Source organism: Syzygium oleosum, unplaced genomic scaffold (genome assembly GCF_021117445.2).
Source record: "Syzygium oleosum isolate NSW1041296 unplaced genomic scaffold, Sole_v2.1 Sole_v2.30, whole genome shotgun sequence".
In the NCBI taxonomy this organism is placed as follows: Eukaryota; Viridiplantae; Streptophyta; class Magnoliopsida; order Myrtales; family Myrtaceae; genus Syzygium; species Syzygium oleosum.
Genome location: NW_026607514.1, coordinates 1,299,965 through 1,324,152, shown reverse-complemented (window position 1 = coordinate 1,324,152; position 24,188 = coordinate 1,299,965). Strand labels below are relative to the sequence as shown.

At 42.7% G+C, this 24,188-nt stretch overlaps 2 protein-coding genes and 1 pseudogene across 2 annotated transcripts; all 3 read right to left on the bottom strand.

The window, feature by feature from the left end:
- Positions 1–22,471, bottom strand: part of LOC115690173 (benzyl alcohol O-benzoyltransferase-like) — a 72,368-nt pseudogene extending 49,897 nt beyond the window's left edge.
- LOC115663554 (MDIS1-interacting receptor like kinase 2-like) lies at positions 1,839–5,867 on the bottom strand. Its single transcript, XM_056303962.1, has 2 exons — positions 2,942–5,867; positions 1,839–2,503 (listed from the first exon to the last, which is right to left on the bottom strand). The coding sequence occupies exons 1-2, from the start codon at positions 5,847–5,849 to the stop codon at positions 2,121–2,123; spliced, it is 3,291 nt and encodes a 1,096-aa protein (XP_056159937.1). The 5' UTR covers positions 5,850–5,867; the 3' UTR covers positions 1,839–2,120.
- On the bottom strand, positions 18,314–20,954 carry LOC115690193 (F-box/LRR-repeat protein At3g26922-like). The gene is made up of 3 exons (XM_030616451.2): positions 19,917–20,954; positions 18,969–19,150; positions 18,314–18,884 (listed from the first exon to the last, which is right to left on the bottom strand). Exons 1-2 carry the CDS (start codon positions 20,947–20,949, stop codon positions 19,122–19,124), a joined length of 1,062 nt encoding a protein of 353 aa, XP_030472311.2. The 5' UTR covers positions 20,950–20,954; the 3' UTR covers positions 18,314–18,884; positions 18,969–19,121.
- Positions 22,472–24,188: the final 1,717 nt, after the last annotated feature.

The following is a 24,188-nucleotide window of genomic DNA, read 5'->3' as shown; positions in this document are numbered from 1 at the left end:
CGACACGTCATTTCTTATAAAATAGAGAATTTTGACACGTTGGGATACGTTGTATATTAAATGTATATTTTCATATATACATAATAAATTATCATTTTTATGATTATTTAATCAAATTAATTTGATTCAAATCCACAAATAAATAAATAATAAAAAAATAGTGTCGGTGTCCGACATGTCCGACACCGACACGGAGGCCCCCAGAGAGTGTCCATGCTTCCTAATTGGGTGCTCAACAACTGCAACCACGCGTATTACGAGAAGTGTATCGAGAAATGGCTGGACCAATGGTCGAATTGCCTGCTTTGTCGGGTGCCATTCAGGCACAGATTTTGCCAACTAACATTGGCTCATATGTTTTTGGCCAGATCAAGGCCTGGTTGATTTATGAATCCAATCGATATTTTCCGTTTTGATTTGGTCTTTGGGTAATTCAACCCGATTGATGTAATCCATATCGACCCTTATGTTTCATTTTGGCCAAACTGATTGTATTGTTTTTTTTTTCTTTATATATTTGTTTTATCCAATTACGTCAGCCTCTAGCTTAACATATATGAGTTTTCTTTTAGGATGAACCATTTCGATAAGCCCCGCATTTGTCTTCCTTAACAATATTCAACAAAGATTTTGAAGAGTAGTTTTTTTTGTTCCTGATTTTGAAGAGTAGCTAGCTTTTATCAAAATCTTATTCTTAATGCTCTTATTCATAAACAGTAAAGAATAAATACATCGGTAGTTTCTGTGCCTTTTCAATTTGTTCACTGTTCCGTCAAAAAAAAAATTGCTCACTATTGTTCCTATACTATTTTTTTTTGCCAATGTAGTCCCTCAATTATATGTACTTTTTCCTTTTTGAGATTGATTATTCCGTTATACAAGTAAATGGAAATGCTGATGTTACCGTTAATTTGTCGTTATTTGCTGACGTGCCATCCTTCATAGATTCTAATTATTTTTTGGTCGGAAAATTTTTCTAATATATTTAAAACACGATAAATATATTTAAAAATAAATAAAACGAAAATAAAAAATTATAAAATATATATATATATAAAAGACATAGAAATTTCGACAAAGGAAAGCAACAAAAATTGAAAAATTGCGACCTCTGTCGCTTGTGGCCACTGTGGCGACTGCCCTTAGGCGACACGACGCGGGTCAAGGACCCTCGGCGAGATCTCGCATGGAGTTGAGCGATCCCAGCAAAATCTACCTGATCTGGGGTTGCGCAAATAATAGTTCCATAAACTATTAGTTCTAAGCGAGAGGATCAAAAATCAACGCTAGGTTTCAAATTAATAATTTTGAGCAATATTTCATTAAACAAAAAGTTAGAATCATGTCGTGCAGTGTTGAAGAAAAGCTTCCAAGCTAGGACAAAACCACTCACTTAATATGACTAATGTGGTCTTATTTTTATTTAATCTTTCAATCGAAATGGTGTCTAATGGAAAATGTGGGAGAATTTTTCATTATGCTTCAAAAGAAAACAATTAAGTAGTATAGTTTTGCAATTTCAAGTCAACATGACACGCTGGAAATCCACATAATTTTCTTCATTTAACACCAGCTTTATCTAATTGGTGTACAAGCTGTATTTCATTTAAATTGATTAATGAAAGGATGACATAAACATATTAAAATATATTAGGTATTTAATTGGACCAACTGAAAGTTTCGGGACGATAGCGCACATTACTCAAAATTGATTTAATTGAATCAATCGAAAGCTCAATTATGACACTGCACATCAATAAAAGTTCACATAATGCTTGTACTATTATCTCTTACAGCAATAGAAACTACATGTTCTTTACATCTCATATCAGAGAAGGCAAGAGATGTTGATCCAGTGCATTTTCCGATAAAAAGATGGAAATAATTGTGAAATGGGATCTTCCCAAAAGTCTTCCCATGGTTATTTCTGGTACCACGACTTCAAACTACAAACATCGCACTATTTCTGTAGCGTTCATAGAGAAGATATCTCTGCAGTAAAAATAAAAAATCACATGGTTGGGATTGGTGAGAACTAAGAAGATATTCAAAAGGCGATCGTCACCATAATTGAAAACCGAACAAAATAACACATGAAAAACTTCAAATCTTACCGTCTTCTAGAATGCTCTGAATTTGTTAACATTAAGATCGCGAAGTTCCTCTAAACTGATTGCAGAGAGCGGCATATTCAGGGGTACTTGAAAGCAAAGCTCACGTGAGACTTGTTGCATGGTCGGTCGAAGCCTCGGATCGGCTTGCAAGCACTCAAACGCTAGCTTGGCGATCAAGACCACGTCCTGCTCATCTCGAAGGCCAAGTCTAGAAGGCAAGAGACGTTGATCTAGCACATCCTTCAACATCATCGACCTAGTTTGAGTGGTCGATGAACATTCTCGAGAGACATGATCTCCTGGATGCTTTCCCATGATTGTCTCTAATGCAACGACTCCAAAGCTATATACATCACACTTTTCAGTAGGAACTGTAGAATAAGCCAGCTCTGCAAGTGGAGAATCCACTATTTTTTTTAATCTCAATCATAAGTTGTATTCAAGTTTATAACATTACTTCCCATGGCGTGACATGTGACAATTACAATTACCGATTTCTACTTAATCTACACTTACAACACTGATTTGAGTACGGGACTTTATGCTTTGGTAAAGTTCAAAATTTTTCGCTCGACGCTTAAAATACGAGCATCTTCTAGGTTACACGAATTAATGTCTTGAATGGATTTATTATGATGTTTTCCTTATTTTTCAATTCTTATTTATGAGGAAACTCAAAAAGCTTTTTCATCAATACTGAACTTGAAAGCTCTAAATAAGTATAACAAATTTCCATAAGACAATTAAATAACTAATGAACTGCACTAAACTAGTATAGAAGTATGACACCGAATGTTATCGAAATTGAACCAAAAATTACGAAGTACCTGGAGCAATATACCCGATGGTGCCAGCAATGGCAGTCCAATTTGATGAATCCGGCCTCAATAATCTTGCAGTGCCAAAATCAGAAACATGAGCCTCATAATCGAGATCCAATAGAATGTTGTTACTAGTCAAGTCTCGATGTAACAACGGAGGTGAACATCCGTGATGCATATAGGACAACGCATCCGCAATTCCTCGGACCACATTTACCCTCTTGTCCCATTGAAATTCTCTTGCTCTTTCATCATCGTTCAAAACTATCCTCAAGCTTCCTCTTTCCATGTACTCATACACCAAAAAATAGCGTTGAGCATGAGAGCAGAAGCCATAAAATTTCACGATGTTGCGGTGACGTATATTTGTTAAGGCTTCAATTTCCCTTTCAAATGGTATCAAATCAATGATCTCACCATCTTCCTGGGATGACAAGGTTTGCTTGATAGCAAACGTTTGACCTTCTGATATCTCGGCTTTATAAACAATTCCATATGCTCCTTCACCCACGTAGTACTTGGAGTCAAATCCTTCCGTGGCTTCAACGATTCGATCATAGAAAACTTTGCCATCATAACTCAAAATACTCATGAAATCCAAATCATTTGCCCGCTCATTGTTCTCTCTCTTCATAATCCTTCTTTGACGATGATAGACGATTACAAGAACAATCAAGGTGCAAGAGAGAAGGAGAAACCCCAAGAACGAGAGAATGAGGATAAATGTGATTCTAGCTCCAACGTGCCGATTACGTTTCTTGTTCCCGGTAGAATTGCATTTCGGTAAACCAACAACATTTCCACAGAGCCCTTTGTTATGCTGAATTGCCTCAAATGGAGCCTCATTGAAAGCCTTGACATTAGGGAGAGGACCTTCCAGGTCATTGTAAGATACATCAATAGAAGTCAAGGCCAACATATCACCAAAAGTATGTGGGATGGAACCAGATAGGCTATTGTGGGAGATATTTAGAACTTGCAAGTTTCTCAGTAATGCAAGCTCTCTCGGTATATTTTTAGACAAAATATTATAACTCAGATCAAGAACCTCGAGGACTTGTGTGTTGCTTATCTCAGGAGGAATGCTTCTTCGAAATTTGTTTATGCTCAAGTTCAAGCTCAACAAGCTTTTGCATGAGCCTAGCTGCACCGGTATTGATCCGCTCAAATTGTTTGAGGCTAAGTTTAGATGTGCTAGATGGGATAGAAGTCCAATCTCAGTTGGGACATTTCCCATGATCGCATTGCTGCTTAGGTCGAGTTCTAACAACATCGACAGGCTTCCCATTTCCTTCGGAATCTCTCCGCTTAAATTATTTGAAGAAAGGTCCAGTACTTGTAATTGAGCCATCCTTCCAAATATTGCGGGTATCTCACCAGAGAGGTCGTTGTTTGATATCCTCAAGCTCGTCAAATTACGACAATGCTCCCATTTCCACGAAAGTTCGCCAGTCAAATGATTGTGGCTCAAGTCCATAAAATATAGATGTGGATATATTCCGAAAGCATCTGCTATGTTTCCAGTAAATTGGTTTCCAGCGACCCCCAATCTAATTAATGTGCTACAGTTCTTTAGGCTTGGGGGGATGGGACCAGTGAAATGATTATTGTTGACGGAGAAATATTGCAATGATCTCCCAAGGCATAAATCTTCTGGCAGTTCCCCCTCTAGTTCATTATTATATAGTTGAAAATAAGTCAACTGTGTTAAGTTATTGAATTCCGAAGGCAAGGAACCAACGAATTTATTGTCGGAAAGGTCCAGTACAGTTAGAGAAGTGAGCCTCCCGATTTCTGAAGGTATTAGTCCTGAAAGTCCACTTTGAAGGAGGAAAAGTTCAGATAAACTTGTCAAGTTTCCAATGGAACGAGGAATTGAGCCAGTGAGTTTGTTTTCTGATAGAAAGAGTTGGATAAGAGAAGTGAGGCTCCAGATTTCTGAAGGTACCGGTCCTGAAAGTTCATTTTCAGAGAGGATAAGAGCAGATAAATTTGTCAAGTTTCCGATGGAACGAGGAATTAAGCCGGTGAGATTGTTTTTTGCTAGGCTAAGTTCAATAAGAGAAGTGAGCCTCCCGATTTCTGAAGGTATGAGTCCCGAAAGTCTATTCTCCCCTATGTACAGAATTTCCAAATTCCTCAAGTCATTTATCTCTTTGGGAATGGAACCGGAAATTTTATTGCTCGAAATGCTTAATCCGGTTAAATTGCCTAATTTTCCAAGAGAAACAGGAATGGACCCTACAAGTTGATTTTGCCATAGGAAAAGATAAATCAAGCTGCTTAAGTTCCCTAGTGAAGCAGGGATAGGACCGGTGAGCTTATTTCTGGAAAAACCAAGTTCCAAAAGAGAATCTAACTGTCCAATCTCCTGAGGGATGTGTCCACTCAGGTTGTTTGCACATAGTTCCAAATAATGAATACTCTCTAGCATACCTAAACTTGGAGGAATGTCCCCCGACAGTTCATTGAAGCAAAGACCAAGATAGTTGAGTTTGGAAAGGTTACCGATACTTGAGGGAATTGAGCCATAGATCGAGTTGTTGGAAAGTTCAAAGCTAACCACACTTGTTAAGCGCGAGAAGTCGAGGCCGTGTAGAGTTCCTCTCAAACCGAGAGAGGAAAGATTTAGATGGGTGATGGCTCCGTAGTTGCCGCAAGCCACGCCGGTAGAGCGGCAAAGATTGTCACCGTGCCATGAAGAGAGGAGAGACTGGCTATGGTTGTCAAGAGTGGATTTCCAATTAAGGAGAGCCTCTGCTCCATCCTTATTCTCGGTCACGTGGACGGTGGACAAAGGAGTGGAGGAAGCAGAAACGCCTACCCCCTGAAATGAAGTGGTGCCGACCAAGCAAAGTGAGAAGAAGAAGACAGCTAAAGGAGACTGGGTGGACAGCAATAAGGAAGAAACCATGATTTGGGGGAGGGGGGAAGGTTGGGTTTTGGGAGATGGGAGATGGTTCAGGTCTACATAAGGTTAACAAGATTGATGACCATACTTACATAGATTGGAAGATCACTCCCAAAGCCTCCTCTATCAACCTATTACAGCTGTACAGCATTTTCTGGCGAATGGGTCCTTCTCATTGACGATATATTCGCAAGACAAAAGTCTTCTTCCTTTTCGATCAGTTCAGCATGCGCCGAGTGAATAGCGCAGAGCCACAAAAGTCTCAATCGTTGGTCATGCTTGACTTACTTTTCCAAGTCGTCATTGAAATTGATGTGTCAATCGTATTTGTGGAAAACGGTGATCCTGACCGTGGGGCAAGGGGCTCGGCTAAGCATCTCGAGGCTGTGGACCCCCGGTGTTTTAGCAAATTGACCAAAAGAGTTCGGGCGTCGCGCGCGAGAAAACGAACGAGGAGAGGAGGGGTGGATGATACGGTGACGGGTGGTTGTAGGCGGGCGTTGCGTGCTACCCGGACACGTGTCCCCCGCGAGAGCAGTGAAGCGGTGAAAATCACGGTCAACTTTGTGGAAAGTTTGCAACTTCGAGTAGGCTCACCAAACTTTCTGGAAGTGGTCGATGATTTTAGGGAAAATTTCAATTAAGGGCCTCAAGTGGGGTCAAATTCTCAAAAAATGGCCTAAAGTGAACATAATGTCAAATAAGGGCTTGAAGTGCCCAATCAGTTTCAAATAAGGACCCGAAGTGCTCAAAAAGTCTCAAATAAAGGCCTGGGTCGCCGGCCGGCCAAAATGCCCGCCGGCCGGCGAGAATGCACCGGAATAGTAACTTTTTTATTTTTTATTTTTTTTCCTTTCTTTTTTTTTTCCTTTTCCTTTTCTTTTTTTTTTTTCTTCTCTTCCTCTGCCTGCTATAGCCGGGGCCGGCGGAGGTCACCGGCCTCAGGCGAGGCCGCCCTCGCCTGGGCTGGGCGAGGTCGGCCTCGCCAGTTGCCGGCGAGGTCAAACCTCGCCAAATCTGGCGAGGGTTCAGCCCCGCCGGCCGCTGGCGAGGCTTGACCTCGCCGGCGTCGGGCGAGGTCAGGCCCTCGCCAGATCTGGCGAGGCTCGACCTCGCTGGCGTTGGGCGAGGCCGGCCTTGCCGTTGCAGGCGAGACCGGCCTCGCCCGACGCCGGCAAGGTCGAGCCTCGTCGGCAATTGGCGAGGCCGACCTCGCCTAGCCCAGGCGAGGGTGGCCCTCGCCCAACGCCGGGGAGGGCGGCCTCACCTAAGGCCGGCGACCTCCGCCGGCCCCGGCCATGGCCGGTGGAGGAAGAGAAGAAAAAAAAAAGAAAAGGAAAAGAAAAAAAATAGAAAAGGAAAAAAGTAAAAAAGTTAATGTTTCGATGCCGGAATAGTAACATTCTTGCCGGCCGAGGCGGGCATTTTGGCCGACGGCGACCCAGTCCTTATTTGAGACTTTTTGGGCACTTCGGGTCTTTATTTGAGACTGATTGAGCACTTCAGGCCCTTATTTAACACTATGTTCGATTTGGGTGCTCTTTTGAGAATTTGACCCCACTTTGGGGCCTTAATTGAAATTTTCCCCCTCAACTATGATTTGCGAAGGAAAATTTTTTATGTTCAAAACAGGTTATTATTTACAATAAATTGGAACTGACATCTATTTATGAATCTTTACAATGGACTTACGTCAACTAAAAGACCTGAGCAAGTTGAAAAAACTCACGAATCAACCTCAATAACTTGTTGACAGAACTTCGAGCATTTCACTAAACTCCTGTTTCAGTATTGGACGCCTAAGGTTCCTTGAAGTACCCTACTCAAATTCTTCTTGTTGCTTTTTTCCTTTTTTCTCTCTCTCCAAGATGGGAAGCGTAAAATTAACTCGGGAAAAGAGATATAGGCTCTCTTCACGGACCAATCACTCCATCTTTATCACAAGCATGTAACGAAATCAAGTCAATCATATGTCGGATGAAAAGATTATGCACTATCAACATTTGGTGGATTTTCCTTCAAAATATTATATTGAAATTTAAAAAAAAAAGAAGCCACCAACTCTGGGAAACTATGGAGGTCTCAGAACCTTGATCCCACATGGTTTATATTCCCTTTCAACACCTCACTCATCTGCACAACATCTGAGTGTCAATTTTGATCCCCATAACCTGCCAGGACTTCCATTGTGGTTGAAGAATACCGGCACTCAAAATCAACTATTTCCCACAAATTTGCCTGACATGTCAATTTCGATGAGGACCTGGAAAAGTAAGTCAAGCATGACCGGTGATCGAGTATTATCCCCCACCGCGCACGCTAAAACTGATTGAAAAAGGGTAAAGACTTTTCATCTTGCAAATATATCGTCAATGAGAAGGCCCCATTTACCTGAAGACGCTGTACAGCCGTAAAAGTAGCCTCGATCGAGGCTTCGGGAGTGATCTTCCATCCATAAGTATGTCATCCATCTCGTTAACAACAAGTAGACCTGAACCATCTCACCTCCCAAAACCCCACCATCCACCAAATCATGGTTTCTTCCTTAATGCTGTCCACCCTAACAAAATTGAATGCACGAAAAATATTTTCATCTCTACGCAAATATTTAGACACAAATTATTGTTGGTAATAAAAATATTCTTCATGGACTAGTTATTTCAAGCGATACATACGATTTTTTTTTTTTGAAAATGTTTTTCAAATCACTTATTTTCCCAAAAAACAAATAGAGCTTAATCATCACTTTAGTCTTGCCCTTTAAGCGCAAGCTTTCGACTATTGCAACAATCCTAATTCTCCGTTGTTTAAAAAGTTAGAACTAGATCGTTAATTCCTTCGATAGAGGTTACCCAAAGAATAAAATGCTATAGATAAAAAGCCTGATTTCAAAATGGGACTACAAAATGACGTAGTAGACTTTTATTAGATATACGTCTAAGACTTTAATTGGATATTTGTTTAAGTATTTCTACATATTCATTGCGTCACTTTATAAATCAATTTTGTACTCCCGTGTAAAATAAAAAGGCTATCGAGTTTCACATTCATCCGAAAGTAGCTTCCTGTTTTTCCTTTAGTCACTTCATTCTTTTCTTATAAAACACTCATTCATAGCACATGAACTTAAAAATCGTAGATAATCGAAAAGCAATATTCGCATAGTCATCACTGTTTTGAATACTATCCACCCCTTTCCTTTCCTATTTTTCTCACCTCTCCATCTATTTGCCCTCTATTCGATTTCTCGAATCACATTTTCAGCTAAAGACAAATATAGTCTAATCCTTTTTAGACATTTCACATGTCCAAACAACACTTGCAATTTCTGCGTGCAACAACCTAAGTAATTAAGGTACTAGCGTCGTAGTTTTCGAGTTAAATTTTGTGCAGATATAGGTTGTAAACCCTTTAACTTTGATTTGTGAAGGGCATATTTGATGTTCAAAACAAGTTAATATTTAGAATTACTTGGAACAGAAATGCATTTATAAATGTTTACCAATGGACTTGCGTCAACTAAAAGACCTGACCAAGATGAGAAAACTCACCAATATACCTAAATAACTTGTAAACAGAACTTTGAGCTTTTCACGAAACTCTTGTTCTAGTATTGGAGGCCTAGGTTCCCTTGAAGTAACCTACTCATATTCTTGTTGCTGCTTTGTTTTCTCTCCAAGATAGGGAAGCGTAAAAATTACTGTGCAAAAAGAGATCCAAGCTCTCTTCACAGACCAATCACTCAAATCTTTATCGCATGCACATTATAGAACCGTTTCGCCAGAATTGGAGCCGAGTCAATCAGATGTAAGATGGAAAAATTATGCACCATCAAAATTTGGTCAATTGCTACAAAGGACCCCCACTCATCTACACAAAATCTGAGTGTATATTCCGTTTCAGCACCCCCCACTCATCTGCATAAAATCTGAGTCTCAATTTTGAGCCATATAATTACCCACGGTCTGTCAGGATCACCATTTTCCACAAATACGATTGAAGAGAAAATATTGGGTGCAACTGTGATTCCACCGTGGTAAAATCCGCGTCAATTATCGGGTGACACGTGTCGCCCGGGCCCCACCGCACCTGAGCTGAAAAATTTTGAAAGAAAGGTTGGACTCTCTCTCGCTCGCGCTCCCAGACTTCCACTTCCAGATCTGCACTCTCTCTCTACACTTGCGCCTCCGAGGCTCCGTCGTCTCCGACGAACGACCTTGACGCCGACGCCCAACCCTTGCCGACGCCGACGCCGACGCCTCCGCCATGCCCTAGCCGACGCCGAAGCCGTTGCCCTAGCCTCCGCCTCCGCCTCCGCCTCGACTCTCTCTATTGTTCTCGCCGTCTCCGCCTCCGCCCTAGCCGACGCCTCGACTCGCTCTGTACCTCTCGACGACTCCGCCTCCGCCTCGACGCTCTGCAGTTCTCGTCGTCCGACGGACCACGTCGCCGCCTCCGACGAAGCCTCGAGAGGTACAGGTTTACTCCAGATTTAGTGTACTCCAAGTGGATTTCACAATATTTCCTTTACAATTCATCTTCTTCTCTCTTTCAGATTTTTATCAGCCCTTCAAGGTTGCAATTATGTATCCAGTAGAACCACCGGTAAGCGTTTCCCGGATAGCAGTAGTCTCCATGTGAAGCTACTAGCAACCGTTAATGTCAAATGTTTAATCATATCATTGAAGCGGTTTAGTTATTGTTACTGGATGAGTTTTCTGTAGCAGATCCTTCAAGACCCTTTTCTTTTCTTTAGCTTTCTGATGTTGCGTATGTAGGTTAGGATGATTGTGCTGGCTATTCTGCATGATATGAATATTATATGTGACTGTTCTCCTGTTCCACCTGCAGGTTGTTGGTGAATTTGACTGGGGGTTGGATGAACTTGAGGTACAGATGTTAATCCTCCTTTATAGCCTTGACGATGCCTTACTAGCTGCAATTTGATAAATAAGGCTGTGTTTTGTCGCTGTGAGATTTATCATTTTGGGTCATGTGCAACCTTTTCTGGATGTTATATTCTCTGTAAGTTTCTTGAAATTGCAAATACCATGATTAGAGTTTGTGAAACTAGGGCTATATGACAACTGAAAATATACCTTTGTTCTCATAGGATCTTGATTATGAGATAGAGAAGTGGGGGAGGGAAAGTGATAGAATTGATCTGTTTTGGACTGTTGATTTGGGGTTTATGGATCTTAAAATTTCGCAGGATTGTTCTTTGGTTTGCCATTCACCAAACCGAATCCTGAATTTATACAATCTGTCAAAAGCCAGTTTTCACCCCAAAGTAAGATCTTGCTGGTTTGTCAGGAAGGTTTGGGGTTAGTCCTAGCATCTCCTTTTCGCTCAGGCTTCGATTGCAAAGCAATACAAAAGCACTCCTTTGATATCAATTTGGGAGAATGTAGCACAGATTTCCTACTTTGTATGCTGTATCCGTACATTTCATATGATTATGCCAATCTGACCCCTGACTGAGATATTTGATTTGAACTCAGTGCGATGGATATATTTATGGCTTATCCCATCTAATAATGTTAGTTACATTCAAATAAAACTGCCTGCCTGTACTATTTGAACATTTTAACAGATAGATATACGATACTTGAAAAGGAAGACCACAATGTTAACCCAGCTTTAGACGTCATATCCGATATCTGGCAACTAGTGTAAACCATAGCACCAATCATTAGTCATGGCCACGGGCCGGTTTCGGCCCGGTCAAACCTGGGCCCGGCCCTTTGACCGGGCCCGCGGTTCGGAACCGGAACCGACCCGGAACCGCCGGTTCCGAGCCTGGTTCCAAAAAAAAAAAAAAAAACTCTGCACGGTGGCTCGCACGTCAGCCTTATCAAGTGCCTGTTGCCGTGGCACCTTTGCGTAGTCCGCTTCCTGGCAACTGGCAAAGCCCTAAAAGTAAAAAAAAATTTAAAAAAAAATTACAAATTAAAAAGATTACCGTTGCAATGCAACAGTTATCTAGCTTTTTTTTTTTTATCCTAAATTTTCTTCTCATTTTTTTTCTTATAAATTCTCTAAAATTCTCTCATATTCTCTCAATACTCTCAAGTCTTAATTCTCTCAAATTCTCTCCAATTCTCTTCTCTCAAATTTTCTCAATACTCTAAATTCTCTTAAATTCTCTCAATTTTCTCAATCCGCGCAATTCTCTCTTAATTCTCCCAATCAATCCGCTCAATTCTCTCAATCCACTCGAAAAATGGCAAGTGGAAGTCGAGTACCAACTGGCAAAGGTAAGAATATCATGACGGAATCCCATCATTCTTTTGATCCTCGTGATTATGCAGATTTTCAAGATGATAAAATCAATATTTTTCCCGATGTGGAGCGCGTCCCGACACAAGAAAGTTTTCATCTTCCTGCCGAAATATCTACAACAAAGGAGGCGGAGCGGAAACTTACATCTGACATTTGGGATCACTTCACGAAAATGGAAAGGTTTGATATTGGTGAAAAAAGGTATGATATAATTTGTAAACATTGTGGGAAAATATATAAATATACAGGTGGACAAGGATATGGAATATTCAAACGACATCTTAGGAGCAAACATCCAACCCAAGCGGGAATCGATATCAGGCAACAACAAATTTCCGGGTACGTCAATCCTAACACTTCCCCTTTATTTCATTTTAACGAAAAAACTTATAAGGAAGAATTAGGTAAATTTGTTTCCGTTGAGCATTTATCATTTAGTTTTGGAGAAAGATTTGGTTTTAATAAATTTGTACAAAAAGCATGTGCTCCACAAGCAAAACGTGTTCCTAGAAATTCACTTAAACGAATAATTAAAGATCTTTACAGAAATGGAAAAAAGGATTTACAAAACTTTTTTATGCAATTTAATGGACACGTGCATATAGGTAGTGATATTTGGAGTGATCATTGGCAAACGCATTTTTACATGGACATAATATGTCATTGGATAGATGACGATTAGAGTATTAAAAAAAGAGTTATTGCATTTAGAGTTTTCGATGATAAGCTTACGGCAAATAATATTTATAAAATAATTAGGTAAATTTTAGAAGAATATTATTTGCTTAACAAAATTTTTTCAATCGGTTTTGATAATGTCGCGGCAAATACCGCTTCAATTGCCGATTTAGAAAATATTTGTAAACCCGCTTTTGGCGGGAAATTTTTTTACGTTAGATGTGCTTGTCATGTTTTAAATTTAGGGAAAAAACCACCAAAAACCCCAAACTTTGTCATCTGTGACACATTTATCCCGAACTTTTTTTTGTGACACCAAAAATCCCAAACTTTGCTTTTTGTGACACATTTACCCAAATGTATTTAGTCCATGGGCATTTTCGTCTTTTTTGCTTTTTCTTTTTTTTTTTACCTTACGGCGTGGCCCCCGCGGCCGCCGGGCGAGGTTCGCCGCCCGGGCGAGCGAGGGCGGCCTCGCCCGGCTGCCGGCGAGGCCGCCTCGCCCGGGCGAGCGAGGGCGGCCCTCGGCGGCGTCGGGCGAGGTTCGCCCTCGCAGGCGAGCGAGGCGCCCGCCCGACTCGAGCGAGGTCGACCCTCGCCCGGCGCCGGGCGAGGGTCGACCTCGCCCGAGCCGGCGAGGCCGCCCTCGCTCGCCCGGGCGGGCGACCTCGCCGGATCCGCGAGGCCGCCCTCGCCGGCGTCCGAGCGAGGGCCGCCCTCGCCCGATCTAGCGAGGTCGACCTCGCCGGCTGTCGGGCGGGGTCGCCTCACCGGATCGAGCGAGGGGCCCTCGCCGGCGTCGGCGAGGCGGCCCTCACCCGGCTCGGGCGAGGTCTCTTCGCTAGAGCGACGGCGGCCTCGCCCGACTCAGGCGAGGAGACCCTTGTAGGCGTCGGGTGAGTTCGACCTCGCCTAAGCCGGGCGAGGGCCGCCTGCTCGCCCAGCGCAGGCGACCTCGCCGGCCGGCGAGTCGACCTTCGGATCGCGAGGCCGCCTCCCGACGCGGCGAGGGCCCCCTCGCTCGATCCGGCGAGGCGACCCTCGCCGACGCGGCGAGGGTCGACCTCGCCAGACGGCGAGGCGCCTCGCTCGACCGGCGCGGCCTCGCGGATCTGGCGAGGTCGCCTCACTTTGGGCGAGCGGGGTGGCCCTCGCCGACTCAAAGAGGTCGGCCTCGCTGGGGCCCGGCGAACAGGCGGCCCTTGCCCGACTCGAGGCGGTCGACCCTCGCCCGGCGTCGAGCGAGGGTCGACCTCGCTTCGAGTCGAGGCGAGGCCGTCCCGCTGAGTCGGGCGAGCGCAGCTCCTTCAGCCGAGGCGGGCGACCTCGCCGGATCCGCGAGAGTAGACCCTCGCCAGGCGTCGGGCGAGGTCGCCTCGCCGGATCGAGCGAGGAGCCTCGCCGGCGTGCGGGTGGCGTACCGCGCGATCCGGCGAGGCGACCACTCGCCGACATCGAGCGAGGGTCGCCTCGCTCAGGCGAAAGCGGGCGGCCCTCGCCCAACTCAAGCGAGGAGACCATCGCGGGGCGTCGCGAGGGTCGGCACCTTGCCCAGACGGGCGAGCCGCCCTCGGCTCGGCCGCCGAGATCTGGCGAGCCGGCCGCCTCGGCTCGACGCCGGATCTAGCGAAGGCCGCCTCGCCGGATCCGGCGAGGGTCGCCTTCGCGCCGTGGCGAGCGAGAGCGCCTTGCTCGACTTAGGCGAGGTCGACCCTCGCCCGACGCCGGCGAGGGCCGCCCTTGCCGGATCGGGCGAGGGCCGCCCTCTCTCGACGTCGGCAAGGGCCCCCCTCGCCGGAAAGGAAAAAAAAAAGAAAAAGCAAAAAAGATGAAAATGCCCATGGACTAAATACATTGGGGTAAATGTGTCACAAAAAGCAAAGTTTGGGGTTTTTGGTGTCACAAAAAAAAGATCGGGGTAAATGTATCACAGATGGCAAAGTTTGGGTTTTTTGGTGGTTTTTTCCCTTAAATTTATGTGTACAAGATGGTTTGAAAACTCTTGATATTTTTATTGAACCAATAAAAACGGTGATTCAATTTTTATGGAAACATCCCCAAAAAATGAGAGAATGGGGTAAATTTTGTAGAGAAAATGGCAGAAAGCCAAAAAGATTTCCAAGAGATGTTCCAACTCGTTGGAATTCTACTTTTCACTTGCTTGGTGAATCTTATGATTATAAAGATTTATTATGTGCATTCATTTCTAATAATATACTTCAAATTAATTTATACCCACAAGAGTGGGGTATTTGCAAAACGATTTTAGATATTTTAAAGGTTTTTAATGATGCAACTTATACTTTGTCCGGTGTTTATTCTCCTACTACGCATTTTTTTTTATTATAGTATATTAATATTGTCGGAATTTTTTACGAATATGAAACTGATATTGAATTACAACATACTATAGTAACAATGAAAATGAAGTGGCTACATTATTATGGCGAAATTCCCATTATTTATTTAATTGCTTGTGTTTTTTATCCGCGTTGCAAATTAGATGGTTTAAGTGATTGTTTGCATACGTATTATCAATGTTTACATTATGATGCGATAAATGTTACAACCATAGTACGTGAAGTTAAAAACGTAGTAATAGAATTATATAATGAATTTTATACTAAATATAATTTAGGTGATATTGGATCTTCTCAATCTACCGAGACACAAAATGAGAGTATAGGTAAAATTAGTAGAGGGTACCAACTTTTATTAAATAGACACAAAAAACAAAAGGGAGCAATAGGAAATATTTCTGAATTAGAGACTTATCTAACCGTTTCCTTTGAGTTTACTGATTCCGAATCCGAAGGTAGTACAGGTTTTTTAATTTTGGATTGGTGGAAGAAGCACGCAAGCCAATACCCAATCCTTTCTCTTATTGCAAAACAAATTTTTGCAACCCCTTGTTCTACAGTTGCCGTCGAACAAGCATTCAGTGCGGGAGGTAATATTTTGGACGAACATCGTTTAAGATTAGCTCCGAAATCAGTGGAGATGCAAGCTTGTGTCGATGATTGGACGAAGGCTCAATACCAACAACAAGAGATAGATCGGAATAATGAATTCGAATTCTTTAACGACAGAGATACCACCGGTACCGGTACCGCTACCGGAACGGGTAGCGACGACGGAGGATAAAAAAACTGTTGGAGTTGGCAAATATTTCGGGGACCCTTGTTTCTCATATCGGACACGCCCACGTGAGCTTAGGGAAACCGAAGTATAATCCGACGACATGTGACCCCTACGCACGGAATGCGGGGGTTCGGATAGGTTTAGGTTTTTGGGTCATTTTAGGTCATATATATTGTACTCCTCTTTTTTTATAGATCATTGTAACGAATTGTAAGGCGCTTAATGATAATTTATTAAGTTCAAGCCCCCTCATTCTCTCTTTTTGTCCCCAAATTTGATTACAATTTACATTTTGATTACAATTTATATTGAATAATTCATTATTTTTTTATTTAATAAATTTTTTTAAAAATTTTAAATTATGAACCGGAACCGGTAGAAACCGGGACCGGAATGAACCGGCCCGGAACCGGAACCGGACCTAAACTGACCCTGAACCGGGTCGGTTCCAGCCCGGAACCGGAACCGGACCGGAACCGGCCCGGAACCGGACGGTTCCGGTTCATACCTGGCTAGGAACCGGAACCGGCGGTTCCTGAACCATGGCCATGACTACCAATCATCATCTGAGTCATAACCTTTTTTGTGTTCGATGATGCTCTTTTCAAGATACTTCAAGAAATATTTCATGAATCTATATCATGCTTAATCCATATGGAACAAGAAGAACTGCAAAAGGAACATATGCTCCTGTCTTTCACACTCTCCTAGTCAGATTATGTTTATATCTTCTGTTTCCACTCTTGTCAGGTCTACTGAGGCTGCTAATAAACTTGAACAAGCTGGTTATGAAAACATCGCATGCATAACATCAGGGCTTCGATCAGTAAAGCCAGGTTAGTTGGATCACATCCCCATTTTCCTAATTACTCTTCTTAACAGCACCGCGAAGATGAAGGGCGACCATTGTTGATTTTGCGGGGACGTTAGATTCGATAGGATCCACAGAGCTGCAAAATGCGGGAAAAGCGGGTCTGGTCACAATTGTGGCATCACCACAGAGCTGCAAAGTTTACAGACAGGTTGCAAAATTTCGGGTTAAATGGGTCTATTTGGGTCGAACCATTTTCGACCCGACCCAAATCTGACCCGACCTACCCGTTTAACAGGTCTGGCCTGAAGCATCACCAATGTATGCTCGAACTCTATCTTATTGAAATTTTCTTTCAAACAAAAAAAAATGGGCATGACTGAGCACTTCCTTGACCCATGGCATACATTCTCCGATCCGATTCCTCGGAACGTGCAATGACTGGACGCCATGTAAGGACAAAATCTACTGCGAGCTTTCACATTTAATTGTATTACATTCTTCTTCAACTTATTGAGAAACTTAAATTATCACTTTCTCCATCTTCTCCAAGATTAGCGCACTCTCAAGTAGAAACCAGATGAACTCAATAGCATACCCATATATCATTACATGCTTAAGGTATTGCTCGAGGCACTAGTTTTCACCGTCGAAGTAATGTGCTTGCATCCAGCCTGTTTCGGCAAAGCTAAAATTTGAATGCAAGCTGTTCTTTCATCCCCAGCACTTGCGATAAATTGAACGGAATATCGTACGTAAATATGCAGTGAGATCCATGGTAAGCATAAACAAATATGCAGTGAGATCCATGGTAAGCATAAACAGTGAGGGTCTCGAGACGACATGAGTTCTTGTACGAGCTGGAAATACCAAGGAGGCGTCACTTGCTCACTCGCAAAATAAAGATGGACATGGCTGATTTACGAGCTCCCATATAGTGCATACACATTCTAGAAAAGTCTCGTTGAAAACAACCTGTGTCAGGAGGGGATGAAGTAGATTCACACAAAGTTGGACTGATTTCCCCCAATTCATAGTATGAGGGGTCAATTACCAAATTACCTGAAGTACATATATATGGCCGATTTTCTCATGGAGGGTCTTTCATTGAACTGTAACATCATTCGTCAGGAATAATGAGCTGAAAGGTTTGGATACTTAGGAACACTTTTAGAGTAGACTTTAATAAAAGATACGAACTTGAGGACTGCACAACTCAATACTTTACGGAATCTGTACACTAGGTTCGGATTGTACTGATTTGATGTTGATACACCAATCATTTGAGGGCGGCACTCAAGAATGTTGAACTGCATCGACTTCCTTTCAAGATAAAGAAACGGTAGCTAAAGCTGAAAAGTGAAACAACAAAGATGGCGGCCTCTAAAACGAAAAACCCAGAGAGAAACAGCAGCCGCAAGCGCGAAGGCTACTCATTAACAGCTTGTAACTGGTGTCAATAGATTGTTCAAGTAAATCTATACTGAAAAAATTTTAACCGAACTATTTGCAAGAGTTGGGAATATGAAAAGAAAGGCTGTTAAGAGAAACATACTTTGAAAAAAAGGGCACATCCACCATCGAAATATTCATAAAGCTGCCTGTACAGAGTCGTGGATGTTGCGAATTTGTAGACCTGAGGACAAAGGGCGAATTCATCATAAAGGCCAACTATCTTTGTAAAGTCTACCAGATGTGAGACATGCCTGACATAGAAACATCAAGGGTGTCCAAAAGAGGGGTGAACACAATTCCAATACCAGTATCTAACCCAGGTGTATTACTGCACGTGTTGAGGCCCTTGGGAAACTTAACAACTTCTGCGAAAACTCTAGCAGCGCATCTGATGTCCAATAATCCTTTGATGGACGACCAATGTCACTGGAAAACATGTACTTGCTACATGTTCGCTGCAGAGTCTTCTTGGTAGAAATCTCCATTTTCTCCAGGACCTGTGCATTCTTGAGTAGAAATTCAATGAGCTCGATGACATCAGGCTCCAGTACATAACCGTATATCTTAACATGCTTAAGCTGGTGCTCCAGGCAGGGAAATGTGCCGTCCACTGAACTCCAGTAACTAAAGCCATTGAACTCAAATGCAAGCTTCCACCCTGCTTCGACAAGCTAAAAATTCAAAGCAACTTTTTGATCTCTGTTACTTCCGAAATAGAATGTTCCAATAAAATTTTACAGTTCAAGCATTCATACCTCAGATTCATAGTCATCTCTTCCAGGATAAACATAAATAGTGAGTGTCTCAAGAAAATGAGAATTCCTTAACAAGCAACAAATGCCGGGGAGGTACTGCTTTCTCAGATGCAGTTGAAGTGTCACATGATTCCAGGCGAAAGATGGGCTGGCTCATTTGTCAGCTCCCACATAGTTAATACCTAATTTAAAACGAATTACTTCGATCGACTTTCAATGAAAATTACTGCAGGACATACATTGTGGATGCTCGAGAGCATGTGTATGTATGGACTGACTGAAATGAATTAGTATGAGACCATTGAATTCAGAATCTTGTCCAGAAATTAATCAGATTATGTATAATATTAGAAAGACAAATCACAAGAGCATGGACATGCACATTTAAAAGGGTAATAAATGTCACATTAAAAATGAAAACAATATCGTCTACAAAAGGCTACGAGGAAAACGGGGACACAAGGAAGACAGGCACCTAACAAGCTTAGTTTTCGGCTACACGAGTGGGTTATGGATAATAGGTTACATTTGCTCAAAGTTCATAGGCCAGCAGATGCAAGTGCTCAAAGTTCATAGGCCAGCAGATGCAAGGAAGGCCGCCATATAAAAGTTTAGGTGTGTGTGTGTATAAAAGAACCCAGCCTAAGTAAATAATATTTTCTTTTACTCTCCATCCAGGGCATTACCTCATGAACTGAAGCATAAGAAAAGCAACAGAACACAGAAGCCAAAGCAGAGAAACAGCACAGCCACTGTCCATTTCGAATGAGACCCATTCAAAATCAGTTCACCCAACTTCTATTCTACAAGTTTTAGGACAGTTGAAATGTGATACTATCCTACCAAACAAATACTAATACTCCTTACCTGAAGGATCAGGACCCAAATCATTCAAAAGTACCTCAAAGCAAGACAAATTAGGTCGGAGCAACAGCAGAGAAACCATACCAGTATGCAAAAAATTGCATGGCATAAAATAAGGACTGCAGCTGAGCTTTTCCAGAAGCAGTCTGAACTCATGATATTCCCCGTATGGCCAACTACGATGACGACTGAAATAGAGGGATGTATCAACCAGTGATGGCATATCAGTCACCTTGACATAATTTAGACACCCAGCAATATCCAGAATCTTCACATTAGGACAAACTAGCTCCAGATCCCCAACGGAATCAATGGTTAAATGTTTTATATCTGATCGTGCAAGATCAAGTTTTTCCAAATCACCACATTCCTTCAAATTTAACTCTTCAATAGATGGAACACGGCAGAATTTGGGCTCCTGGAGGCCATCGCAATCTTCAAGGGACAATTCTTTCAGCAACGGGCAACCAGATAGTATGTTAGCCATTTTCAAGTCAGTTAAGTCAATTTGCTTCATGAACAATTTTCTAAGCGACCTTAGTTGGACCCGTCCCCCCGTCCAGACCTCACAGGAAGTCAGCTTCAGCTCTACTAAGCAGCTACACCTAAGAACAAATCTGGGCAACATGTAAAGATTATATGGGAACTCCCTAGTACACCCCAAGAAGTTCAAATCGAGGAACTTAACCTTTCTCCTCACTGCAAAACGGATCCAAGTACCGATTTTGTTCGAACTTCTTGTCTCTCGAGTTGCATCATCGTCATATCGAGGATCATCATGGTATAGCTGGGCCGCATAGTTCAAATTAAGACGGAACGAATCGATCGTGGGGTTCTCGTGCAGAGTCAGCACATGGTCGGTAAAATTCACGAATCTCTCGTCGATGCTGAAATGAGGGTCCTCCTCCTTGCAGTTGTGGTAGGCACAGTGATCGAAAGATAAGTGGCGGGTACAAGTCCAGAGGTAACGGAATCTCGGGACCATCACCGTCCTCACGGCGTCCCTCGTGGGCAGGAAGGACAGGATATGGAGGAGCACCGACTCCGGCAGATCAGCAATCGCATCGCGTCCGTCGTCTCCGTCCATCTTCCGACGTTTCAGCACGCTACTTTCCATGGAGATATCATTCAAATTGCTAAATTGAATGAAATGTGTCGGTTGACGGGTGTGCCAGTTTAGGATTTTACCCCTCTTTTTGTCACCGGTTTACCAGTTTATGATTTTTCGTGGTATTAATTCAATTTAATGGGAGGTAAATTTGTCACATGTGTACTAATTTGAGGTTTTTGGGGATCAAAAATTAATTTGGGGTAAATTTGCCACGTGTGTACCAATTTAGGATTTTTGATGTTCAAAAAATTAATTTGTGGTAAATTTATTACATGTGTATCAGTTTAAGGTTTTTCGTGACATTAACCCTTCTTTCAATGATAGTAAGTATTTTTTTTTTTTTATAGTTCTTGTGATTTATGTGCTCCACTCATCCTACATTTCTTTTCCAATTCGTAATTTTCCCCGAGTGATAGTAATTTTCCTTATTTTCTTGTAAAGTTTGAGGTCCTATCGCTCGTAACTTTCCACTAAACATAATAATTTTCCTTCTTTGCAAGATTTTGGAGGCTTTACTTCCTCATAGGATCGAGTTCCATGATTGGCAAAAGTGATATAAAAATGCACAACCCTCATTATAAGAGTTAAATTCCGTACTTATGCGAGTAATGCAAGTTTCATGTTTTCTGGGGTCATATATGATTCTTCCATTGCTAGCATCATCTGTTGACATTCTTCCTTTCTCCTTTTCGCTTGTAATTTTTTGTGCAAAAAAATTGATTTACTTCTTTGAATCCACTTTGAGTTTTCAGGCAGATGTTAGAGAAACCATATATTATTGTTTGTCCATTTGGTTGATGTTAAGATGTCTGCGAGTAATTAACTTAAACATGATCGGCGGCGTTAATTTAGGTGATTGAATGCTGCCTCGCGTCTTGAATAATCACAAACATGATAAGCAATCGTTCTATTTCCCACCTAATGTTTCGGACTGGATTGTTTTCCTTCAACGACAACGAATTTACACTTTTTAAGTCTTCTTTCCAAGCCAAGTTGTGTTTTGTACCAATGTAATGTCATTGGATAACGTTACATGTCCTATTCTTATGTGTACACTCGTTCAACCGTTATATGGGAAGGCATGGCCAGGATAGGTACCTAAATGAGCAACAGAGGTGAATTCAGGATGGCGGTAAGAGTCGGGAATGTCGGAGAGAAGCTCCTCCAAGCGGGGGAAGGGAGGATGGAGGGCGTCCCCGAAATCATCGAGGGTGACGTTTGTGTCGGCCTCCACGAACACCAAACCCTTCTCTTTGCAGTCCACCACCAGCTTCCAGCCCGGCCACTCCCTCGGGCGGCTCGCGAAGGGGTAGTATAACACCAGTGCCTTGGCAAGCCCCTCTTGGATGGCCCTCCCCGTGCCGTCGCCCCGGTATTGGTTCCCGGGGACTTGGGACCGAAGGCCATCTTGGTCATCGACGTTCGACAGCCTCTCGTACTCGCAAGACATGGGTTTCGCCGAACGGATCAGCTCAGCCTCGCATCTCCACGCCTTGAATACTAATGAATCCTATGGTGCCATTGTCATCCCTCCCGATGATGACTACAATTACCAGTGCTGATATACTGCCCAAATGAAATTGTGCGTCACTGAGTGAGCCCGCTTGTTCACTCCCCACTTATATGTTGGATTGCAGAAACATAGCGGTGATGGTAAAGCGAGAATTTGTAATAGGCAACTCGAGACACTCTTACATCGAAAATGTAGTGCACAAAAAATCTAACACTCGCTCTTACAATATACCTTCTCTCGCCACACACAAAAGACTCGAGAACAAACTAGCTTGAACAAACTAGAGCGAGGGAGAGGTGGGCCTTACTGCCCAGTTAGGCCCATAGGAACAGACGGAAAGCTTGAGCTCAATTGATTGACGGGGTGTTTCGTGGCCCTCCAATTAGCCGGGTCTTCACGTCCGTGCTCCTGAATTGTGAAAAAGAAAAATTTCTCTCCGATCGGATCGGATGAAACTCCCTCTAGCTATCACTGATTTGTGATTATAAATTAGATATCGAACACATAAATTTAGGCAAATTTAAGTATAAGCGGCGTCAAAACTTGTAACCCCTCAATCAGATGTACGATGAATTAGAGAACAGAGATCCGATTTTTATATATTTGGTTCACGCATGGACTATTGCCCAAAAGCAAAAGAAGGGATTCTAGAGTTGCAGCTTTATTGAATAATTGACCAACTCATCATATGTCAACCAGAAGAAGAAGTGGGACAAGCTTGAGATACCTCTACAGCATCATATCAAGTCTCGAGAGAATTGGTTGGACGGGACGAGCCAACTCCTCCTAGACCTTTAGCATCTTCACGAGCATAGAATATGGGCTAGTTCCGCTCTACAAGTTGGATCACTTAGATCTGATAAGGAGTGTCACGGGCGCAAATTAAGACCGGTGCGAAGTTGCCGTGCTTATCAGTGAAGCCCAGACTCGGCGCCAGCTCTCTTCTAAAGCTAAAATTGGCTCACTGCAAACTTGAAGCAAACCAGATGACGGATTGGGTTGCAAAGGCCTAATATAGAAGAGCTCTTTCTCCATGTGTGGACTTTGTACCCTCCTCATGCCCTATGAGCTCTTATTTGCTCCGAAGCATTACCGATGTATGCTCGAACTCTACCTTAATGAAATTTTCTTTCGGACCCCAAAAAAAAAAAAAAGGGGGGGGAGTCATGGAGCATTCCCTTGACCCACTTTTCTCTTTTTGCAAAAATTGCCTCGGCCATCTTCTACCATTTGACTTGTTCAACTTTCAAAGCGAGTTTTTACGCCATACATTCTCCGATCTAAGGAGCTCGGGGTTACCTATATTCAAAGGGTAGTGCCGGCTGCTTCAATGGAATGGGAAGCAGTCGGAATTCACGAAACAAGTGGCTGCTTTCCATTCCCAATCAAATGATGGCTTGAAGAGAGACTTCTGGACAGCGGAATCTCTCCGTCCCTGCAACGAAACCCAAACAAAAAGGAGGATCTTGCTTGGACGAGACGAGATCTTCGTGTTGAGCACTCGTGCATGAATGGAGTCATGAATCAAATGGATGAAACCTGCCCGGTAGTCGTCAATCCAAAGCAAGTAAATTGAAATTTGGATTAAACAATGGAGCCAAACTACTTTGGATGGGGATTGAATCAAGGTGTTGAACTAAGGAAGCATTACGCAAATTAAACAAGTTTCGGAAATTTTACGAGTTAATTATAATTAGAAAATTGAAATAAGAAATTCATGGTTGGAGAAAAA

Bases quoted from the DNA above. Each gene is read 5' to 3' on its own strand.
- LOC115663554 (XM_056303962.1), bottom strand. From the start codon at position 5,849: ATGGTTTCTTCCTTATTGCTGTCCACCCAGTCTCCTTTAGCTGTCTTC. The intron at 2,504-2,941 runs GTACTTCGTAAT...CTCCACTTGCAG, and splicing joins CATCGGGTATATTGCTCCAG to AGCTGGCTTATTCTACAGTT.
- LOC115690193 (XM_030616451.2), bottom strand. From the start codon at position 20,949: ATGGAAAGTAGCGTGCTGAAACGTCGGAAGATGGACGGAGACGACGGA. The intron at 19,151-19,916 runs GTATGGTTTCTC...GTTTTAAATTAG, and splicing joins ATGCAATTTTTTGCATACTG to GTATTAACTATGTGGGAGCT.